This window comes from Lutjanus erythropterus, chromosome 17 (genome assembly GCF_056507025.1).
Source record: "Lutjanus erythropterus isolate fLutEry1 chromosome 17, fLutEry1.hap2, whole genome shotgun sequence".
Lineage (NCBI taxonomy): Eukaryota > Metazoa > Chordata > Actinopteri > Lutjaniformes > Lutjanidae > Lutjanus > Lutjanus erythropterus.
The window spans coordinates 15,706,688-15,727,867 of record NC_139333.1 but is presented as its reverse complement, the minus strand read 5'-3'; the positions used below and the strand labels follow the sequence as shown (position 1 = coordinate 15,727,867).

At 39.5% G+C, this 21,180-nt stretch overlaps 1 protein-coding gene across 1 annotated transcript in view; it reads left to right on the top strand.

Annotated features, from left to right (window-relative positions):
• svild (supervillin d) overlaps positions 1–21,180 on the top strand; it is a 39,436-nt gene that overhangs the window by 6,740 nt on the left and 11,516 nt on the right. The window contains exons 3-9 of the mRNA XM_084741470.1: positions 3,526–3,581; positions 7,321–7,421; positions 8,749–8,854; positions 10,473–11,039; positions 12,475–12,600; positions 19,955–20,102; positions 20,900–20,983. Coding sequence (XP_084597596.1) covers positions 3,526–3,581; positions 7,321–7,421; positions 8,749–8,854; positions 10,473–11,039; positions 12,475–12,600; positions 19,955–20,102; positions 20,900–20,983 — 1,188 coding nt within the window. The remainder of the gene's footprint in view (positions 1–3,525; positions 3,582–7,320; positions 7,422–8,748; positions 8,855–10,472; positions 11,040–12,474; positions 12,601–19,954; positions 20,103–20,899; positions 20,984–21,180) is intronic.

Sequence of the window (21,180 nt, the reverse complement as noted above, 5' to 3'; positions counted from 1 at the left end):
CTCAGGCGATGGTTTCCTTTTTCCAAAAAATAAACGAGATAATGTTTGGCACGTGTCTGCAGGGTTTTTGGTTCAGAGGCTGTGACTTTGTGGGTGTGCGCTTCCATGTGTGTGTGTTTCTGCGCAAAGGTTTGATCATATGCAATTACAGTGGAAGCTCGTTTCAGCCAGTTCACATTATGAACTAATTTTGGAGCCTGCTGCTATAGAGAGAAGAAAATGGCTAAGTTTATACATGTCCTGCTGGCTGCTTTTCTGACTCAGCCACCTGAGCCCACAAGGCCTGTCTGTCTGTCAGACTGTCTGTCTGCTGCCTGCCTGTTTGTCAGTGGCCTCCTGCTTTTTTACCCTGTCTTTGTTGTTAATCTGCCTGTCTGTATGTGTTTATCTGCTTATGTATTTGATTTGGCTGTCTTGTTTTGTTCTTGCTTACTTGAGGGTCAGTGACATGGATGTCTATGTGTATGTGTGCTGCACAAGAGAAAGAAAGATAGTGACAGAGAGGCAATAGGAAGGTCCCTGGAGCAAAACAGCAGGGTTACTTCAGCATTTCAGAGCGTTTGTAGCAGTGTTGTGTAACACATCTTATTTGCTCAACAATGTAAACAGAAAATTTCTTTACCTCCTAAGTTAACCAGGAAGTCTGGTTGATCAAGTCTAAATGATCATCAAATTTAATCATATGGATGAAACCATGTTAAGATTTATTATAGGCTAGTTTTCTGTTCAGTCTGTTGTGCTTTTTTGCTAGTTTTTCAGTGCAATTATTGATTAAAACATTGTGCTTGACCTAGACTTTCTCCATGTGAGTGTGCATAGCAAGCATAAATACTGCAGTAAATCACGGGGCTGTTGTATCCATGTGCAAATAAATCACAGGTTTAATCCAAACACTGATTAATGTGTTTGACTAAGGTGCTTACTCACAAGAGTGCAAGAGCTTTTTATATTACACCAGTCCAGGTTCTACTTCTTTTCGTGACATGGGGTCTGCTATATATTTGGAGGCTGAAAATGGCCATGCGTGCAACTATTTTTTTTTAATGCCATTATGTTGAGATCACAAGTTAATTAAAGCAATAGTTTTGTGAACTGGATATCTTCACTCATCCTCACATCAGCACAGGGGTGAGTAGATATTGAGTGAAATTTCATTTTTGGGTGAACTATCGCTTTAATTTGTTATGTCAAGAAAACAATCCTTGTTATCCTGAGATAACCAGCTAATCAACCTGTTTTTCTGCAACTGTTTTAAGTTGAAAATGTCAGATCAATGAGTATCCATGATTGATTAACACCTCAGACTGTACGCAGAACGTTTATTGATCAAATGAACCAGACCCTTTCGAGTTCTCCGTAATTATGCCTTGTTCATGAGGAAACAAGTAATTTTCTTGTGATAAATTGTCTTTGTCTTGAGAAATTGTCCTTTGTTTTCTCAAGATAATGAAATAATTTGTTCCTATAACTATTTTATTTTTATACACAGCTTCAGAGTCATTGATAAAGTTTCTCTGTGCTCACCTTAAAGGCATTCATAAATTACATCGTAAAATTTAAACCTATATTAACCTCATTGAGTTTAATGGTTGTCTACTGATCTACTTGCAAAATATGTGTTCTATCATTGATTTAGACATAAAAAATGTGACTCACAATATCTCGATATAAGAATATTGTCCGGACTTGATAGATTTGGGAACAGAGTACAAAATGGTACTGAATTCCATTGCTTTGAACCCCTAATTGCTCCTGATGGTCCAGCTAGCATGTCATGAATGAACAGCAAAATGGGAAGCATTTATCATGTTTTAATTGATTATCTTGTCAAACATGCCTTGTAGATGAACTGATTAGAGAAGAAAAGGGGCCAGTGTATTTCTCTGGTTGGAAGACAAGAGTAAAACTTGTGCTAAAAAGAACCGAAGATTCAGAAATAGGAACAAAGGGCAGTCAGTGTTCGATTTTAATTGAGATATGTGCATGTATGTATGAAAGCAAGAGCGTGTGAGAGGACTGGCAGTGCGTTCACATGGCTGATGGAGTTTCCTGTCCAAGCTGGCAGTGAACTAAGTGCTCTGAGCCAAAACGCCTCTTGTGGTCAAATCAAGGGTTTCCCCGACCCTTCGGCTATTCCACAAGCCAGCAAGACATACACATAAACATACGCTGTTCCTCAGAATCTGTTGGCTAATATTCACATATGTGCAGACTCTATTGGTCATTACAAGGTCAAAGGTCCATCCAATAAGCTCTCAGCAGCTATAACTGGGAGATGAGATGGATGAAACACTTGTGGGGAACTCAGTAAACTTAAGTGGAGGTTTTTCCATCTCTTAAGTTTTTCTTTTTTTCTCTCTCTGCCTCTGGCTTGGATGTTGGATGGATGATGATGTAAAAAAGATTGGACTGGAGTCAAAACTACAAGAGTGCAGTCAGAGTGGAGTCACCAGTCTGCAATGCATAATGTTTCATCACCTGAACTAAATCATGTTAAGTTCTGGACAGCAGGGGAGCTTAGAAACATAAATCAAAACTCAAGTATTTCAACCGCAACAGAACATTTTTGTTTCCAGTGGAAAAGAGGAGTCTGTCAGAGGCAGTATTTGGATTTGTTTGTTCTTTTGTTTTCCTAAGAGGGGGGGATTTTGGCTTTAAGTGTCACATTGTCAAAGCAATAAAAGTAGATTTAGAGTGGGAGAACGTGTTTGAGTGTGCTGACTTAAGAAATTTGTGTTGTTTTGGAATATCATTAAATTTAATGCCTTCCTTTTGTTCGGATAATTAGAAGGTTATATTCTCAGGGCTGTTTTTGATTAGACAACTCCCATGAGAAATAATTATATTACTCTCTCTCGCACATATACAAACACACTGTAATGGTATTCCTTACTTTAAAAAGCCCATTATCTTACTACAAAGTCTGGATCCACTGGAGCCCAGTGACTTTTCCAAACCTTCCTTAGGAGAGAGAAATATCTCCACATATATGTCCTTTTCTGATCCAGAGACACCTTAGAAGCACCAAAGCCAGTAAGCCAGTATGTCCTGTCATTTTTCATGCTGTTATCCACAGCAAGGAAAACTTCCATTTGACCTGGAAAGAGTGCAGTTCATTGCCCCTTTGAGTGCAGCATATCTTGACTGTTAGGGAGATTAGTGTGTGTGTGTGTGTGTGTGTGTGTGTGTGTGTGTGTGGGGGGGGGGGGGAGTTTGTTCATATTGTTTGTATAGCCATTTACCTGTTAAATCTTTGTGGAAGTGTCTGCATTCAATTCTGTCTATGCATTCGCCTGTATTCTCTATTTATAAAAAGCGAGTGTGTGGTTGACCTCACCATCTCCCCGTCCATCAACAATGCATTATGTTGTGGATACTAAACACAGTGTCTGTGTCAAACCCTCATTGTAAGATGAAACCCTGAGTGATCACATGATACTGCACTGGCAGGAAGCACTGTTTTAGCAAATGTCTTCTCACTGTTGTATTCATGGTCAACCTTGTGTCTGTGTGTATAATTTTCAGTTGACGAGAAGTCTGTGGATTCAGTGAAGAGGACTTCCAAGATGTCTCTTTTTAAGGTATGATATTTTAGATTTTTCCTCTAACTCCCTTTATCCAAATGTTTTTTAGCTTTTCGTTTGTTGTAGTTTAGTGTTGTGTATTGTGTGTCCACAATGTCTCTTTTTTTTTTTTATTTCTACATGTGTTATTGGTCCAGTGTCTAAGACTTATGGGAGTTTATTGGCAGATTATGGCAGAAATGGAATATATGGAATTTGTTTCATAGTGTTTGATTGATTGTGTGTCATATCTGAAACTTGATTTGCTGTTTGTTTTTGTTGGAAAATAGCTTCTGGTCTCCAAGCAGTAGTGATGTGCGGATTGGCTCTGAGTTCATCCAAATACACATGTATGCATAGCCTAAAATAAATCATCCACCTGCCACCCAATCATTTTCTCTGATTTAGAGACCTGGACGTGCATGGACATTTCACTCCTCCTGTACCCGTGCCTGTAGGATATAGGCTATAGCTTTTAAATTATGTTAAGTTGTGACAAGCTCTCCTGTGATTTCTTTATTGTGTGTCATTTTAATGTACAAGTGTTTTCTTTAACAATTTCAGCCATTTTAAACATTTCCATTTACGTTGTTATGTCACTGCAGCAATTATTGCGCCAAATCTAAGTAGTAAAAACTGAAAACTGTGGTAGAATTAAACATTGCGCTTCTGCAGTCATTGTTTTAGACAGCTGTAATGGAGCTCAGGATTTATCAGGACAGCTGTTTTCTCCAACAATTTCACCATGTGAATTATGACTGTGTCTATTTTTGATGTGCAGGAGGACACAGAACATTAGCAACGTTAGATCCTGAACAATCCAGATGGCGTGTTGGGAGATTGTAATCACTAAAATAACACTGTTGTGCCTCGTGAGTAAATGCGCACAGCGTCTCTCTTAATGGGGAAATACTTCACCCTGTTTCACTGACCTGCAACCCATCAGCTATTAATCACAATGTTAATATTTACAACCTGGCCCGCCCAATCCATGAATTAACCACAGTTCCTTCAGTTTTAACTGAAGGGCAGTTAAGTGCAGTGCATTGTGTGCATCACTACCAAGAAGTGTTGGGCGTACCTTACAATTTGAAAGTCAGTATTTACATTGAAATTACTAATCCCAGTAAAGTTCCATATTGTGACATTTAGGGGTCGACTTGTTCACAGTCCAACACTGGAGTTAGAGGAGGGTCTGCACTCCTGAGATCAGGACTTCTGGAGAGCTGTGTGCAGTCACCAATGATAAGCTAGTGACTAGATGTTCTATATTCCTCAAAATTATAGGGCCACAATTTCTTATTTATTATCAGGATTTGTTTAAAAGCGCCTTTGTCGGAGCTGGGCTGAATAATGAAAGAAAAGTAACTTTAGTAATTGCTCCTGAGTAATTAGTAAAGTAATATAATTGAATATAAAACATTTTGATTAAGTAATTGATTAGGTTTCACTTAACTTGCATGGCGCTGGTCCCAACCCACTGACAGGTGTCTCAGCAGTCAGCAATGATGCTTGTCTTTTGGTCTCCTCACTTTAGCCCACATTTAAATGTCATAGCTCCAAATGACAGCACACACTAATCTAAATCTAAATTTCAAAACATATGAATGATATCACAGATATATGTATTTTTCTACAGGCTACAGTTAGCTCTTTTCATTTCCCTCGCTGATTTACTCTCAGCCCTTTCCAGTGCAGCTGTTGTACGCTTCAGCCCTGCCTGGAAGTTTGCTCCATTAATAACAAATTGAGCTGTTCCATACAGCACTGAGCTGTCCTGCACCTGGATGCACACTTGGCCAAAGTCATGACTTCACACTTCACTGGAGGTCTTAAAGCAGTGGTGGGAAGAGAACTCTAGAAAACTAAAAGATCCACTCAGGAACAAAAACTTGATAATATCTTCAATGTTATGGGAGATATTCACATGTGTGCTTAAAAATGCAGGGATTATCACGCTTTCCCAGGCTGCTTAGGTTTCAGAAGTGGTTAGGTTTCATAATATTGGATGTAAATAGCTGTTCTAACTTGGCCTTTACAGACCAGGAGCAGTGCCAAGGTTGGCCAAGTGAACCCAGATGGCAGAAAGTTGCTCCAACCAAAAACCTGCTGGGAAAACAAGCGAGACTATCTTACAATCATGCTTCTTTTTCTGCTCTCACCATGCTTTGTTCTGACTGACTGTAGGTCTCTGTTATTTTAACATGTCTCACTTGAAAGTCATCAGCAGTGACAGATACCCCCTTTGCTGTCTTCACTTTTCCCTTATCACTTATTTCTTCTCCGTAGTCCCTGTTGAAAGCCAGTGAGTCAGAGTCTCCAGCAGTAGAGACAGAACAGAAGTGAGGTTACAGTACGTCTGCTTTCCAGCGCGGATGGAGGCAATAAAAAGTGTACATAGAGACTTCTGGACAAAGATACAGCTCATTTATATTTTAACTTTCCTGACTGAATTCCCTGAGTATATAAAAACATGTTTTTCATGCATGCTGTGTGGAAAATAAGTTCTTCTATATAATCAGTAAGTTTGTAAGAGTCTTCTAATTCTGTAAGCTTTGGTGTGTAAGTTTGTGAGAAAAGAGCATTTGAGTTCAGTTGCTCAGCTCACAGCTGGAGATCCACTTATCTTCACTAGGTCACCCCAGGGCCTCGGTAAAGTGTTTACTGACAAAAGGTCCCACACAGCTGCATGGTTCACACTGTATGCATGTTTCAAAATCTGATGTCCAAACCATGAAAGATGGACAAAGATAAATGATACATTTAAATCACAATTTTTATTGGGACAGGTTAAACTGGAACTTGCTACCAGATCAGGTATTGTTTCTATTCTGCTTAGTTTCACATTTACCATATGTCACTTGTTGTTCTAGTTGCAAACAGCTAAGATTATAAAAAAAAAGGCAGTTACCCCACCTTGTCAATGTATCGTGTTTGAAAGTAGAAGAATGTTTTCACATTCATCTGCCGAAGGGAGGAAAATTTCTCTGTGCTCACCTTGAAGGTCCAGTGTCTAAGATTTACGGGAATTTATAGGCAGAATATGGCAGAAATGGAATGTAATGTGCATCAGTCTTCTTCACTGGAAGGCCGCCATGTTGAACCACCATGTTTCTACAGTTGCCCAGAACAGACAAACCAGACACTGGCTCTAGACAGGCCTTTTTTGCACTTTGCAGGAGTTTTGCAACCACTCTCAGTTCTGGCAGAGATGCCAGTCCTATACACTGAAGTTGTTTTTATTATCTTAATTTTGTGACATCACAACTAGTTTGGAGCCAATCATGATCCAGTATGTAACTTGCACAAGCATCATGTGAACCCTCTGCCACACATACACTGAAAATGGATGTTTTAGTGAAGTAGGACAGCAGTTAAACTTTTGAAAGCAACAGATTTTTATGCCATCTAATATTTCTGGACTCAAGGGGGATCTTTAACCGTAAGATTGTTGAAAAAACAAAAAACATAATGGCTCCCCCAAGGACACTTGACTTTAATGTGGAAAATGCAGTACCAGCAGGACTCATCTCTCTCCTTTTTAATTTTTACTGTATGTACTCAGGGTGGGTAGATTTTTCATACTTGCTCTTGGAATGCACTTGCAAGGGTTAAGTGCATTGCTCAATTATAGGGGCGGAGCCTCATTCATTCATTCACTTCCCTTATCGTGATTTGTTTTTCTCAGCTGGTCACAGTCTTCCTTCAAGCATAATCCTAACCCCTAGGTCACAGCCGTCCTTATATCTGTCTGTAGGATCAGGAGGAGGGGGCAGAGGATGGAAGCAGAGGCCGACATGCCAACAACAGGGTCAAGTGTCAGCTAATCAGTAGCGACGAAGAGGAATCCTCTACCAGGTAGGCAGCTTCACAATCATAGCAGAGTTCACTTCTGAATGAATAGTTAGAACAGCAGAATTTTTATTTTATGAAGGAAACTCTATGATGGGACCACTTTATCAAACTAACTACATTTAAACTTTTTTCACCCTTCAAGTAACAGATTATCCAGTATATTACATTTTCTACAACACAACACACACATACACAGTCTGAGCGGAGCACAGAGTTAATTACAGACCAATTCAAAGGCTGTCTAATGATGTAAACAGCTGCAGAGATAAACCAGATAAACCTGCAGAGCTTCTTTAATACGACACTCTCTTTGTCTCACACACATGCATAAACATACAAACACCAAGGACTATGTGGTAGTGCAAACCAGACTAAAGTTAATAGCTGCAGCAGCAAGAGCCAAACTGTACTTAGCACTGTAACCACTGGACAAAAAAGTCCATGCGTGTTTGTGTGCACAGACAAGTTCATTTTTGTCTCATTTGGTCTACATGGAGGTTTAACTGACCAGTACTCTCACTGCTGTCAGTACGTCAGAAGTGAAATTGGAAGGTCATTTTGATTGATTTCTGATTTAATGTTGAAACTGTGAACACCGCTGATATATCTATATATTTTACTATTTGCAACTGGACTGTGTAAGATACCTTTTCAGCAAAGCTCCATTGTACTGCATGCAACAAAAACCAAACATTTTAATAAGATAAATGTCAATTTTACATTTACTACAGACTTTACTACAGACTATACTACAAAAAACAGTTACACACAAAAAAAAACTTTGCTCAGGAGTGTGCTAAAAGCAAAAGTGAGTGTGTCTGACTATCATCATCCAAAGGTTGAAAACACCCACACCAGATGAGATGATTATGAGCTTGTGGACCTACTTAGTCTGCCAGGGATTGTTGTGGTGTATTAGCATGTGTATTAGTTTAGTGTCTTTATCTTTGTGCTGGCCCAGTGCCTACATTGATTAGCACCAAAACAATGACTGTTATTGATTTTGGCAACGTCCTGTGTGTTAGTGAAGATAAAGGAAAACAAAAACCTTGTCTGCTGTTGTGTAAAATACAACTTTTACAATACAATACAAGCTTCACCCTAATTATGTAACGGTTCAGTTCAGACTAGTTATGCACTGCTGTATTCTTACTATATTTAGTATAACATAAATACAGATGGTTACTGATTATGTCTCTGACAACTGGTTATATATATTTACAACAGAAGGGAGATGTTGTGGTGGCAATTAACTGGATACTTATTAAAAATGTTGTTTTCTCCTCTTTTTGTCCATTTTCACCATCTTTGTCCTTTTCTGATATTACAGCCTTCTAAAAACTGATGAAAGTAAGGTAATGGATGAGAAAGAGGCCACAGATGAACCTTCATGGAAGGAACACCATGAATATAATGTCACTGAGGAAGAAAGAAAGGTTAGTATTTTTTTCCATATCAAAGTTGATGTTTTTTTTGTTTGTTTTTTTGTCTTTTTAGATTATATGCTACACAGTGCAACTGTAAAGTTTTTTTTGTTTTTATTTTTCTCAGTAGGCTCAAATACATGATGCAAAATACAGGTCTGAGACTGTGTCTCCTGCATTGAATTCCTAGTTGTTGCTGTTGCATATGGCAATGTTACACCATACAACCTTAAAAGCAGTGGATTTTTTTCTGCATTGACATCACAGTTACACTCGCTTAAAAATACATACTCAAATCTTGTATATTGTGTATTGAGTCTGTCTAAGACTGAAACATTGGGGCACGAGGTACGAGAGACCCCCTGATTGCCACTGGGTATTTCGCACACTGCTGTAATATATAAGTCATCTCTCTGGATTGTGTTCAGAAAGATCATATTTTTGACCACTGCTGTTGCATTTCTGAAAAATGTTACCACCGCATGCGAGCCAATTCCAAAACTCTTACTCACCTGAACTTTGGCTCTATTTACCTCTGTGTCTGGTTTAGTTTACTTTTTGTTTTTGAAGTTGACGTGTAGATTGTGATTCATGTCACTGATGTACAGTTGCAACAGAAACACACACTCTCTCACACACTTGTGTCAACTTGTGCGGACAAAATGTGATTACATCACGCAGAACCTAAACTGATACTCACAAGTAATCAAAGTACTGTAAACCACATACGTTTCTACACTGGTGTTTTTCATTTAAGACGACCACCTGGTTAGTGTTGCACTTTTACACCCAGCTGGCCTCACAATCTGCTTCTCCCTCCATCTCCGTCTAAATCGGCACTCCTTCCTGACCTTTGACCCGTCAGTAGGTCGTCTGCTGTTGTTCCAGCTGCTGTTGTATCATCAAAGCAATAACATATTGAACACATATAAAAGGGTGTGTCTATGTGGGTCATTTCATGTCCATGTTTACTCTGTGAATTGACTGTATTTCGAAAGAATTACTCTTCAAAACACATTTTAAACACATAATCACATCCTGAAAACAGTTAACATTTTATGGTAGCTCAGACTAAAAATGCTTTTGTCTTACAGTCACAGCATTACGCAACACAACATATGTTTTCTATCAACATGTGTTATTTTATCTGGAAAACAAAACAAACATACGTCATGCCCCAAACAAATCTTGCAGATTTATTGACAAAGGTTGAATCCCACTCATTCTTTGACACACTGTTTGTTTCATTTTGTTTTACCCATTGATTTCTAATCAACATCGTCTCTGCTTTCTCAAGCTTTCTTATCTACACTTAAACCACCTCACTCTGCTCATCTCTCAGTAACCCAAAGTCTCCTGATAACAACAGTAGGCCACCTAAAGCAGAAGCAGGAGTAGTTAGAACAGGACTATTGTATTGCAGACTTTATTTAGATAGTACTTTTCAAAAAGAGTTTTTACTGTTTATTTTGAGACTGCATTGGAAAATGTCAGAGAGAGCTACATCCTGGCCACAGAATACACTTATAGTAATAGTGCAACTTTAATTGTCTTGCCCAAATATTATAGATATTCTGGCTGGTAGTTTTAAAAAAAACCTCTTTGTCTCTCTTTCTCCTCTCTACATCAGCCTTCCAGTCTCCAGTCAGACAGAGCTCCCCCCCTCAGCAAGAACAGAGACGCCTCTCCCCCTCCTTCTCCTCCCTGCCAGCCCGCCCTGCTGCAACGCCAAGACTCAGGGCCTCGAGGCATCAAGGGAATCCTAAAGAAAAGCCGCTCCACCAGCGTGGAGTCGGACCAGAGCGAGGGCTCGACACCAGAGCCCACACGGGCCAGACAAAGCAGCATCACCCTCAGCCACCACGAAAGCGAGGAGGAGGAGGAGGAGGAGGAGGAGATGGAGGAGATGGAGGAGGATGAGGAGATGGAGGAGGAGATGGATGAAGAGGCTGATGAGGAAAATGACAGAGAGGATGAGTCACTAATCGATGATATCACAGACGGAGGAAGCATCAGCATTGACAGACAGCAGTCGGAGGGAAGCAGTGGGAGCAGCAGAGGGAGCTTTGAGGAGATGCAGAGTCCCTCGCCTGATGAGAGCCTGGAGCAGACGTCCACAGTGTCAGAGGACGCTGAAGAGCTGGGGAGCAGTTTGGACGGAAGCCAGGACTCCTCACTGAAACAGAGGTCATTGGATGTACACAAACACACCACACATTATGATGAAATATAAAGCTTAAATGTGTGTGTTTTTGTGCACTAAAATGAAAGGAAATGTAAAAACTAAATAAATAAAACATAATGGACCAGTGTGTAGGACCGCAGGACACACAGGAGGGAGAGGCACAGCAAAGCGCAGCAAGACATCAATTTTGGTTTGAGCAGCAGCCTGGCTGAACCCACCAGAAGTGCTTTCTTTATGCCAGTCAGCATACGATTCTACTTGTCTTTTGTTTTCTAATCACATGTAGAGCTGCTCTATATAAAAACATTGTTAATTGAAAGCTTTTTATGTGTCCCTTGAAAAAAGGCAGACCATCACCTTATATGATGATCTGCGAGAAGGGGCTTCCCCTCTGCCTGCATCTATGTGTCTGCTCTGCTCATCTCTCTCGCTCTCCGTAGACACAGCAGACAGAAATTTGTGGAATAAGTATTGTAAAAGAACGAATCCACACTGATACTATTTCTAATAAATATAGTGGATTAACAGGTTTTGATACTGAAAAAATTGAGGTGACCAGCAGGGAGAGAGGAGAGAAATGAAAAGAGCTGGAAAGCATGGGCTGCATATTTCATCATTTATCAGTATCAGATCATTTATATCATGTATAATATATAATTTTTATGACATATTTTCATGTCAGATTCACTTGCGGAGCACAGAAAAAATGGAATGCTGCAGATCACGAGCCAGCTGCAGCACACTCTGTTTGTCCGGTCCAATTGATTAACGTGGATGTCGAATGGAAGCAGGTGCATTTTGTGGTGCGCTTCACAGTGCTTTCGCAATCTGCCGCCCACCCACTACCCCCACCTTCTCTTTCAAGTGTGTGGGAGAACCTATGTTGGCTGCAAAACTCATAAAAATGCAAAAGGCTTGGCTTCCACAATTATTGTTGATAATTGCTAATAGTTATAGGGTGGGGCGGCGCTTGAATCGAAATTGAAATTGTCAAAGTGACATCTTCAGATTGCTTCGTTTGACACAACTTGTCATTTATTATAATAAGTGACGAAGAAAAGCAGCAAATCCATACATTTTATCTTACATGCTGGACCTTTAAGAAAAAATCTATGATTTTAAGTTTGCCTTAAGGGCAGTGAACAGCATTTTCCCTTGAATGGACTTAATCTGTTTTACTGACATCATCACAGGCTAAATTATCTCAAATATTGTTACAAAAAATGCTGTTAAAAAAATTAAAAATCCATCTTTGCCTTTTTTTCAATATATTTGAATGGACTTAACATTTAACATAAGTTAAACATGATTACTGGCAGGAGTATGTTTGAATGTCACAAAATCTCAAATATACATATAGTAGATATATCAAATAACTAATATTAATGCTGCCTTGAGAAATCAGGGAAATAACTAATGTGTCTTTTGAATTTTAAGACTGTCAGAGTTCACTGGTAGTGAGGCTGAGAAGAAGGACAGAGTGAAGAAGGCAAAGCCAACTGACCTGGTCCAGACGTCACTGGCTGATCGCTTCAGTCAGCTCCAAGATGCTGAAAATGCTTGGAAGAAAAAGGTCAGTTTGTACTTTTAAGTAAACTCTTTTTTTGTGTTGTGAGGTTTAGTAGTTGGTTGGTTAGTATGAATCACAGGTCTGCAAAACCTCTTACAAATAAGAGCTATTTTTGATAGAGTGCTTTGTTTTTGGGGTGGGTAAGTGGGCAGTAATGAGCAAATCCTGCCATATGTCGAGGCTTCCCCTCAGCTTTTGTGTGCAGAGAGAAAAAGATTTGGCGGCGGACACATTTCTTCCCCTGCTGAATCAGCTTATTTCCCGGAGTTGCTGCCAAGAGGGTGTGAGGTTAGGGTGGGGGGTTACAGCAGATTTGGGAGTGGTGATGCCAAAGCCAGAAAGCCAGGGCTCAGCTAGCCTCCCAAAGAGAAAGAGAGACACGCCCCTTCCCCCTTGTAAAAATAAAACTCTAAACCATGACCAAACACCTGCAAACCTTCCAAGCTAATGCCTGCTTCCTTTGTTTCTCTTCTCATGAAAAAGTCCCTCTGTAAGCAAGCTTTTTAAACATCCTGGTCACACAGTTTTACTCTGGACACATGCTAAGATAACTGACATACTTTTAAGAGGTGATAGAAGTGCGTGCAGGTTTCAACATGCTCTTCTTCTAAACAAACAAGACCACCCTTGCTCAGTTTTCAAGTGGAAAAACAACACTACACTCTGTAATAACCACGTCCAGTAAAGAATGGTGCTGCAGAAGTGGAAAACCCCTCTGTTTGCCTCAAGGAATATCCCCAAAACAGTCAATTGGACACTAAGATTGAAGTGATGTCATGTTTATTTATATAGACGGTCTCTTGGCTTGATGTTTGTTAAGATCAATGATCCTCTTGGGGGATTTCTGGTTTTGGGCTCATCCCTCATCCAAGGATGACCTAACCTTTAGAATAAATCCACTCTTAGTCTGGAAAAAGCCACTTTATGACTGAGTACAGACAGCCAAAAAATGTGAACAAATCCCCAGTCAACTAAATACTGAAAACTGATGTCATTTTATGTTTGTGTGGTCTGCCTTCATTATGATGAATCAACACAAAGTCTATAATAATTTAGTAGCCTACAAAAACTGCATCCTCAACACTCACACGCATGAAAGAAAGCCAAACTAGTGTCCAAAATGTCTGCGGATTTGTTCCTTTTAGACTATCTGTGGTTATTGCATTGGTCTGGAACCTGCTGTGTGCTGCGGCTGCTACTGTACAGTTCTGGGAAAGTAACTCACTTCAGAGATAATACACAGTTTGGCTAAATTATTGGCATTAATCGGCATTAGCTATGGGGCATTTAGTTGCATGTGATTATTCTGGTTACATTTCCATTCTTCCCTTGAGGAAAAGCCATTGGTTTTACATGTGAAGGCATGTCGTTTCATCTCCTGCACTGCCAAGCCAGAGCAGATGTTGTTGCTCTTTGGTTGATATGTGGCAGACCAGGGAACGTAACATGGATAGTATACGCTATGGTCATCTTCAACCAGCTCCAGATGTTTCCTGTTAAGGCTGCTAAACTGTTCTGTACACCCCAGTTGCGTTGTAAAGTGAGGCCTTGTTGTAAATTCAATTTAAAGAGTCCGTCTTGTAGTAATGATTGTTAGTCATATGTTGCCTGTTTGCAGCAGGTCATTAGTGAATGATTAATTTTATCTAAATAAAAAAGCAACAGAAAACTGTTGTTTTGTTCATCTGAATTCAGTTTTAGTACATTATTCTGCCCCACAGACTTTAAAAAGAATCTGCTATTTATGTTCAAATCCCTTAGGATTTGCTAAGTTTGGTATTCCAGTGATGACTCATCGACTAGTCTGATCCAGTACATTAAAGGGATAGTTTGGATTGTTTGAAGCGAGGTTGTATGAGGTACTTATCCATAGTCAGTGTATTAGCTACAGTAGATGCTGGCTGACATGCCCCCAGTTTGGAGAGGCAGCAGGAGTACTGGTGCAGAAAGCAATGTACTGCTGTGGACAGGCTCAGAACTAAAAGTTATTTTAGCCACACAAAAAAATCTATATCAGTTTAACTGTACAATATATTAAGAATATTTTCAATGATTTACCTTGCCATCAGACAGGCTTTTCCAACTGGAAACAGATGATGTATGTACCAAAACTCCTTAAGCAAAAACAGTCATTTTAACTCACAGAACACAGGAGTCGCTGCTCTACTGCTGCCTCGATCTCTAAGTTTATTTGTGTTATTGTGTGTTATTGGTGAGGCAACAGTAGAACGGAAACTCCTGCATTCTGCAAGGTAAAATGACTGTTTTTGCATAAGGAGTTTGGTTGGTTTGGAGAAAGCGATTTTTGGTTTATATAACACCCGTGTCTCATCAGAAAAAGCGGACTGACAGCAAAGTAGAGCAATGAAAATATTCTAGATATAGCATAAACTTAAACTGCTTTTAAGTGTCTAAAATGCATTTCGCTGCTGACCCTGTCCACAGCAGCACATTGCTTGGCATCTGTGCGGCTTCTTCAAACTGTGGGCAGGTCAACCACCATCCATTGTCGGTAGTACACTGACTATGGATAAGTACCTCATACAACCTCACTTCAAATAAGCTGAACTCTCCCTGCAAGACTAATGATCAGCTAGAAATATTGTCCCTGCTGTGTTGATTCCCAGAAACTCTATTTGAGATAATCAACTAAAGATGAGTTAATTATCTCAAAAACATTGTGAGTGTGTTTGCTCTTTAAATAGGCAATTTAAAAAGACAACTCACTGCATGGAATCAAACTTTGGCAGTAAATCCTCCAACAGGTTGAGACATTTCCACTTGATTCCAACTAAATTGTACTTTAATAAATTGCTTTCAGTTTATGGTGTGTACCGTCTCTGCATGCGCTGTTATAAACAATCTATTTCCCTTTTCCTTTCCCTCCCATCCTCTCAAATTTTATTCCAGGCTTTAAATGACTTTAAATGTCTCTTCTTTAGTTTTCCACGCTCAAACCCACTCACTTCAGCTGTTGTAGTCTAATGCTTTTTCTCCTCCATACTCCTCTGATAATTTTCCTTTCCTCATCTCCTCTTCCTCTATTGCTCCTCCTTTTACCCTCCAGTTTCCTCTGTCCTCACCTGCGGACTCTTCCCCTTTCTTTGACTTTGGCTCCTACCTGTCAGCCTTTCCCAGTCCCTTCAGGTGAGTGTGTGTACGGAAATATGTACTGCCTCTTTGCATGGACGTTAATTAATTTCGCTCTTATTTCTCTACCTGTGTGCTCTGGACAACCTCTCACACTCTCTGAGCAGTACTGCAGAGAAATCAGAGCTGTCAACACACTCACTGTTGCTACATGAATGTGGTTTGCTGGCCCTTAGTTGGTCGATATCTGTGTCAGTGGTTTGGCTGAGGTACTGCCAGCACCATACAGTAAGGCAGGGCTGAGAAAAATGGTTTCCTGTGGGAGCTTGAGGCCCAGACCCCTTTCCTCCCCTCCCTCCTCTCTCTGGGGTCCTGTCAGGCCAAGGTATTTCCCTTCTCTGATTGACTCCAGAGATGGGCTGCTTGCTGGAGGGGCCGTGTCAGTCTGTGAGTGTGTGAGAACACTTCAGGACTGTGTGAGAGAATGACAGGTATCGTAGTTTGCATGCAAGTATATGCATTGTTGTACTAAGAGACCGCAATGTAACATAACTCACAACTTATTATGAGTGGTATGTTTGAGTATTAAAGGAATAATTTGGATTAATGTGGGGTTTTTGAGGTATTTATTGATAATGCTGGTCGTCATGCCCCCACTTTGGAAAACCAGTAACAGCACGGAAGCTAGTCAATGAACTGCTGAAAAGACACTTAAAACATTTAGGATACTAAAAAGAAAAACTCAGTATAATTTTACGCTGTATTATATTTAAAATATTTGATTGCTTTACTTTGCTGTCAGACAATCTTTTCTGACAGGAACTGGATGTTATGAGCATTATATGAGTTAAAATAGTTCTCTTCAAACCAACCAACTCCACTGGTGAAATCAGTTATTTTACCTTACACTTATTTTTCCATATCACATTAGTTGAAGGTCTACTACTGCCTTGATTTGTTAGTCATTTTATGTTATTGTGTGACTTTGGTGCACGTGACCTATTCTTTATAAATACCAAAGACACACAATACACAAACAAACTAACAGATTGATGCAGCGGTAAACCAGCGACTCATGCTTTATGAGGTAAAATTATTAGTTTTGCCGATGGATTTAGGATGGTTTGAAGAGAGCAATGTTTGGCTTGTATAAAATCTGTTTACCGTAAGAGAAGGCTGTCTGTTGTTAAAGTAAACTATTTTAAAATACACAATTGCTTACCCTGTCCACAGCAGTTATTGCTCAGCTTCTGCTCTAGTGCCCCTTTCTGCTTCTCCAAACTGGGGGCATGATACCTGCCATGTACTGTAGGTGATACACTAACTATTGATAAGTAGTCCAAACAATCCCTCTTATAGTTTAAAGATAGAAGAAAAGGATTTACTCCCAAAGTATAAAAGTTTCTCACTCATGCTAACTTCAGGACATGTGCAGTTAAACAGCTCTGTATGTCAGAAGATTTATCCGTCTTTATGTTTTGAAATCAGCAAGTGTTCACTTTGATGTGCAGGCCCTAGTGTGTTGTCTCTGTGTGTGATTACATATATTTCTTTGAACGTTTCTCTCGTGTTAGGCTAATATTTGACCACACCACGCAACATGTTTGACACTGAAGTGCAAAAAACTGAGTCAGAGACAGAGAGAGAAACAAAGAGAGGGCGTGTGTGTGTGTTTGAGTGGGAGATTGTTCGAGGGAAACTGGTGTTTTTCCATTTTGTTCTTACATGGCTGCTTTTATGTATATCACAGCATGTGTCCCATTTATTCAGGACAAATAAGATTTGTCAGGCTTGTTATTTAAATTTTACTACATTTTTCTGATATTGCGGGGCAATTTCCAGCTCATTCCCTGCTAGGGTATCAAAAATGATTGGTTAAGCAGAGGTGGAGAGTCTTGCTCAGAGACAATTCAACAGTAAATATATTGTGAGACACAAAGACTGTTGTTGGATTAAACTTTTGACCCTGCAGTCACAGAGTCTCTTCGACTGCCAGGTTTTTTTTTTTCTGTTTTTCCATGGAACCGGTGGCCTCGGTCTGTTTAACTCTGCATGACTGCTCTTTCAAAAAAGGGGGGAAATACTAGGTAATGCATTTAATCGATTAAGATTCAGACAACTTAACTGATTGCAAACCGGCCATTCATTTGCATCTTACAGGCAAGGCAAAGTTGTTTTATGTCTGAGGCAGCAGATGATATGATGACTGAATGTAAAAGAATATAGCAGTCATTTAAAATGGCTGCTTTCAGAGTTTAGTAGCCTGATAGCAGAAGGAATGAAGATCGTAGAGTAATAATTTGTTCTCCTGAGAGGCACATTATAACGCTGGCTTGAGGGCATTACAGTGAATTCACTGGACAAGGACGGGTAGGCTACTTGAGTCACCAACTGAAGCACCCCAGGAGTACCACTACAATGGTTTAGTAAAATATATTAGATAGTAACTCTGAGCTTTGAATTAATTAAGTATTCAAATAATATTTTTAAGAGTTATTGTCACACTATCTGAGCCCTCTCTAGACAAGATGTGGAGTTCATCCTACTTCTCTACTGAAGTGTGCCATTTCATAAAACATTGTCAACACAAATCACTGAATTTCACATTATTTTGTTGTCCCTACTATTGATGCGTTGCAAAAGTACAACTCTAACAAAACTGACTTCACTAGCTCAAAGAAAAGCAAAGAAAATCTAGTCAGATGTAGCTTATCAAGGCTAATTCAGTGAGATGGAAAAACTAAAATGAAGACTCATGGCTGTTGACTGGTTGATATGTTCGTTACATGCCAGCGTCTATATGTTCTCAAGTAAGAAAACTTTGTTGAAGAATGAACACCAGAGGTCTTTAAAAACATTATTTTGGTATTTCTTTACTTGTTCTTTTCATGTATAAACATTCTTTGTTATGCTTGTTACAGACTTACCTTGTTTGTACTGTCATTGACATGTCTCCTCCTGTCCTTTTCTCTCATTAGGCTCTTAATTACAATAATACCAAAGTATATGAATAAGTTTGAGAAAAGTATGATAGCTTCAGATTTTTGTGGGTAATTGTCAAGGAAGCTTTGAAGCCCCAACAATGGTATTTGGAACAGCTCAAATAAAATTTATTGTCAAACATCAGGGGATATACTGTTGAATTTGTGAGGAAACTCCTCCCATTCTAATACCACATTGACATCAGTCTGGCTGCAGTTCATCACATCAGCCACGACATCTTTTTCGCTTTAAAGCTGCTGCTGACATCTGTGAATGTTTAACTCTTCAGAGCTTACAGTAAAGATGATGCCTTGAGTTACAGTGTGATAGTCAGCAGATCATCCACAAAGGAAATTCCTCTCTGACTGTAACAAGATATTTGGTTTTGGGAACCTCAATCATATACTTCCATCTCCTGCAGCACACTTTGCCCTGTTGTTGCTCTCATTTGAATTCATATAGGCACAAGAACATACAGTGTACACATAAAACATGCAAGCACCGACCATCTAGAGTCTGTGATAAGATTTTCCTCTTTTTTCTGTCTTGTACAATAACTTTGGTTCATGCTGTGTATCAGCTTGGGATTTATTTTCTGTATGTGTTACTCCTGTGCACTCAGATAGTTTTGGAGGCTCTTCCGTGTGTAACACCCCTCATGGCACATTACCCACAGTGAATTGCTCATTATTAGCAAAGGAATAAGGAGAGGCAGCCAGTAAAAACCCAGGCAGGGCCATAAAACGCTTCACATATTTAAGAGTGGAATATCATTAATTACTGTAACAGCTCTGGGGGTCCGGTGGGAGCAGGGGGAGGGGGCAGTAAACTCTGTTAATTTATTTTTAATGGTGGAGTTCAGGTGCAAAAATGGCAGCAGGAGTAAATCACACAAGGAAAGCTCTGCTGAATTGTGGGGTGATGGATAGCCTCAGTATATTAACAGGGATTTTGGTGTTTTATTGTCAGGCCTTAACATTCTTCATGTTCACTGTTGTAAAAATAAAGTTTGAATAATGCAGTGAAAACAGTTGTTTTGGGACGAAGCCACCAGCACTCAGAAATCATACGATTGTAACAGGATCTTTCTTAATTCTCTACTAAATTATTTTGTAACAGGATCTTTCTTAATTCTCTACTAAATTATTTTCTGCCTGTGAGGTTGCTTCACTATCTTCCTTCAGCATCACCAAGAATCTCTCTCATCCTCAGGCGACCTTTCTTACTCACTCGTGGTGACTTCACTGTGTCCTCATAGCTGTCTGTTAAATGAATGTCCCAACAGAAGTCCACTATCGATGTTGGGGCCAAAATGTCGCTGGCGGATAGGATGAAGATCCTTAAAGACAAGGAGGAGCAGTGGAAGAACAAAGGCAAAGGGGCAGCCAACGATTCTGTCCAGTTCACTGTGGCCGGACGCATGGCAAAGAGAGGTAAATCTAATCTATAGATTGTGGTGTGACACAAGTCCAGCATGCTCATGCTGCTGTCATAAAGTCAGTCTTGCAAACTTTCTGTGCTACTGCGTGACTTCTGTGTTATTTCAAGCCTTACACTTTGCTTTACATTAGTCTGTTTTCTAGAAAAATGCAAAATGTTGGCCTGAAGTTTAAAAAAAATTAGCCAGTATTAATTTGTGAAAATGAACTCTATTTGCAGCCCTTAAAACAACATAAAGAGAAGCTTTTCTGTGTCCCATTTGATCCTCCCTCCATAGGTACAGGCATATTAGATTGGATTGGATATATTCAGGGTTATTGGATACTGAATGTGAGAATTGCGTAGTCCAGAGAGAAAAAACACTGAGAAAAATGATATTGAAAAAATAAAGTCACCTGCCACAACTTTTTTTTTTTTTTACCTGTTTTCAACAACAATTTAGATCACCATAATTTTTTTTTATCACCTGCCTCACAGGGTGTCCATAAGAACCATCAAGATGGGACCTAAGATTGCTCCCTCTAGAGCTGCAATGACTATTCACTTAATCAACAAAAACAGAAAATGAATCGGCAGCAAATTTGATACACTATTAGCTTTTCACTGATTTTGCAAAATCACTTTTTTTCTCTTGTGTGAGCATTTGATGCTTGTGTTTCACATGCTTAAAAGTAAACTGAATGTATTTACACTTTGGACTGAAACAAGACATTTGAATCACCATGGACTTTTTCACTTTTTTGACATTTTAAGACAAAACATTAATTGAGAAAATCATGTCTTCCACCAGGTCTTGTGTCGGATACTGGAAAGGAAGAGTCACCTCTCATCTCTCTTAAGAAGTCTCATGCCACACCTGTGAAGCCGCACGAAGGTAGTAGACATTTCTCTTCAGTAGTAGATCCATGTGTGAATCATTCAGTTAGTCAATAAAGGGATTAACCTGATACTTTTGTTAACACAGCCAATGCTATGAATTCTATTGTGTATTGTGTGTTGATACTTTAACTGGACTCTTTAGCCATGTTTGTCACAAAATGCGACCGATTATTATATAATAATATATAATAT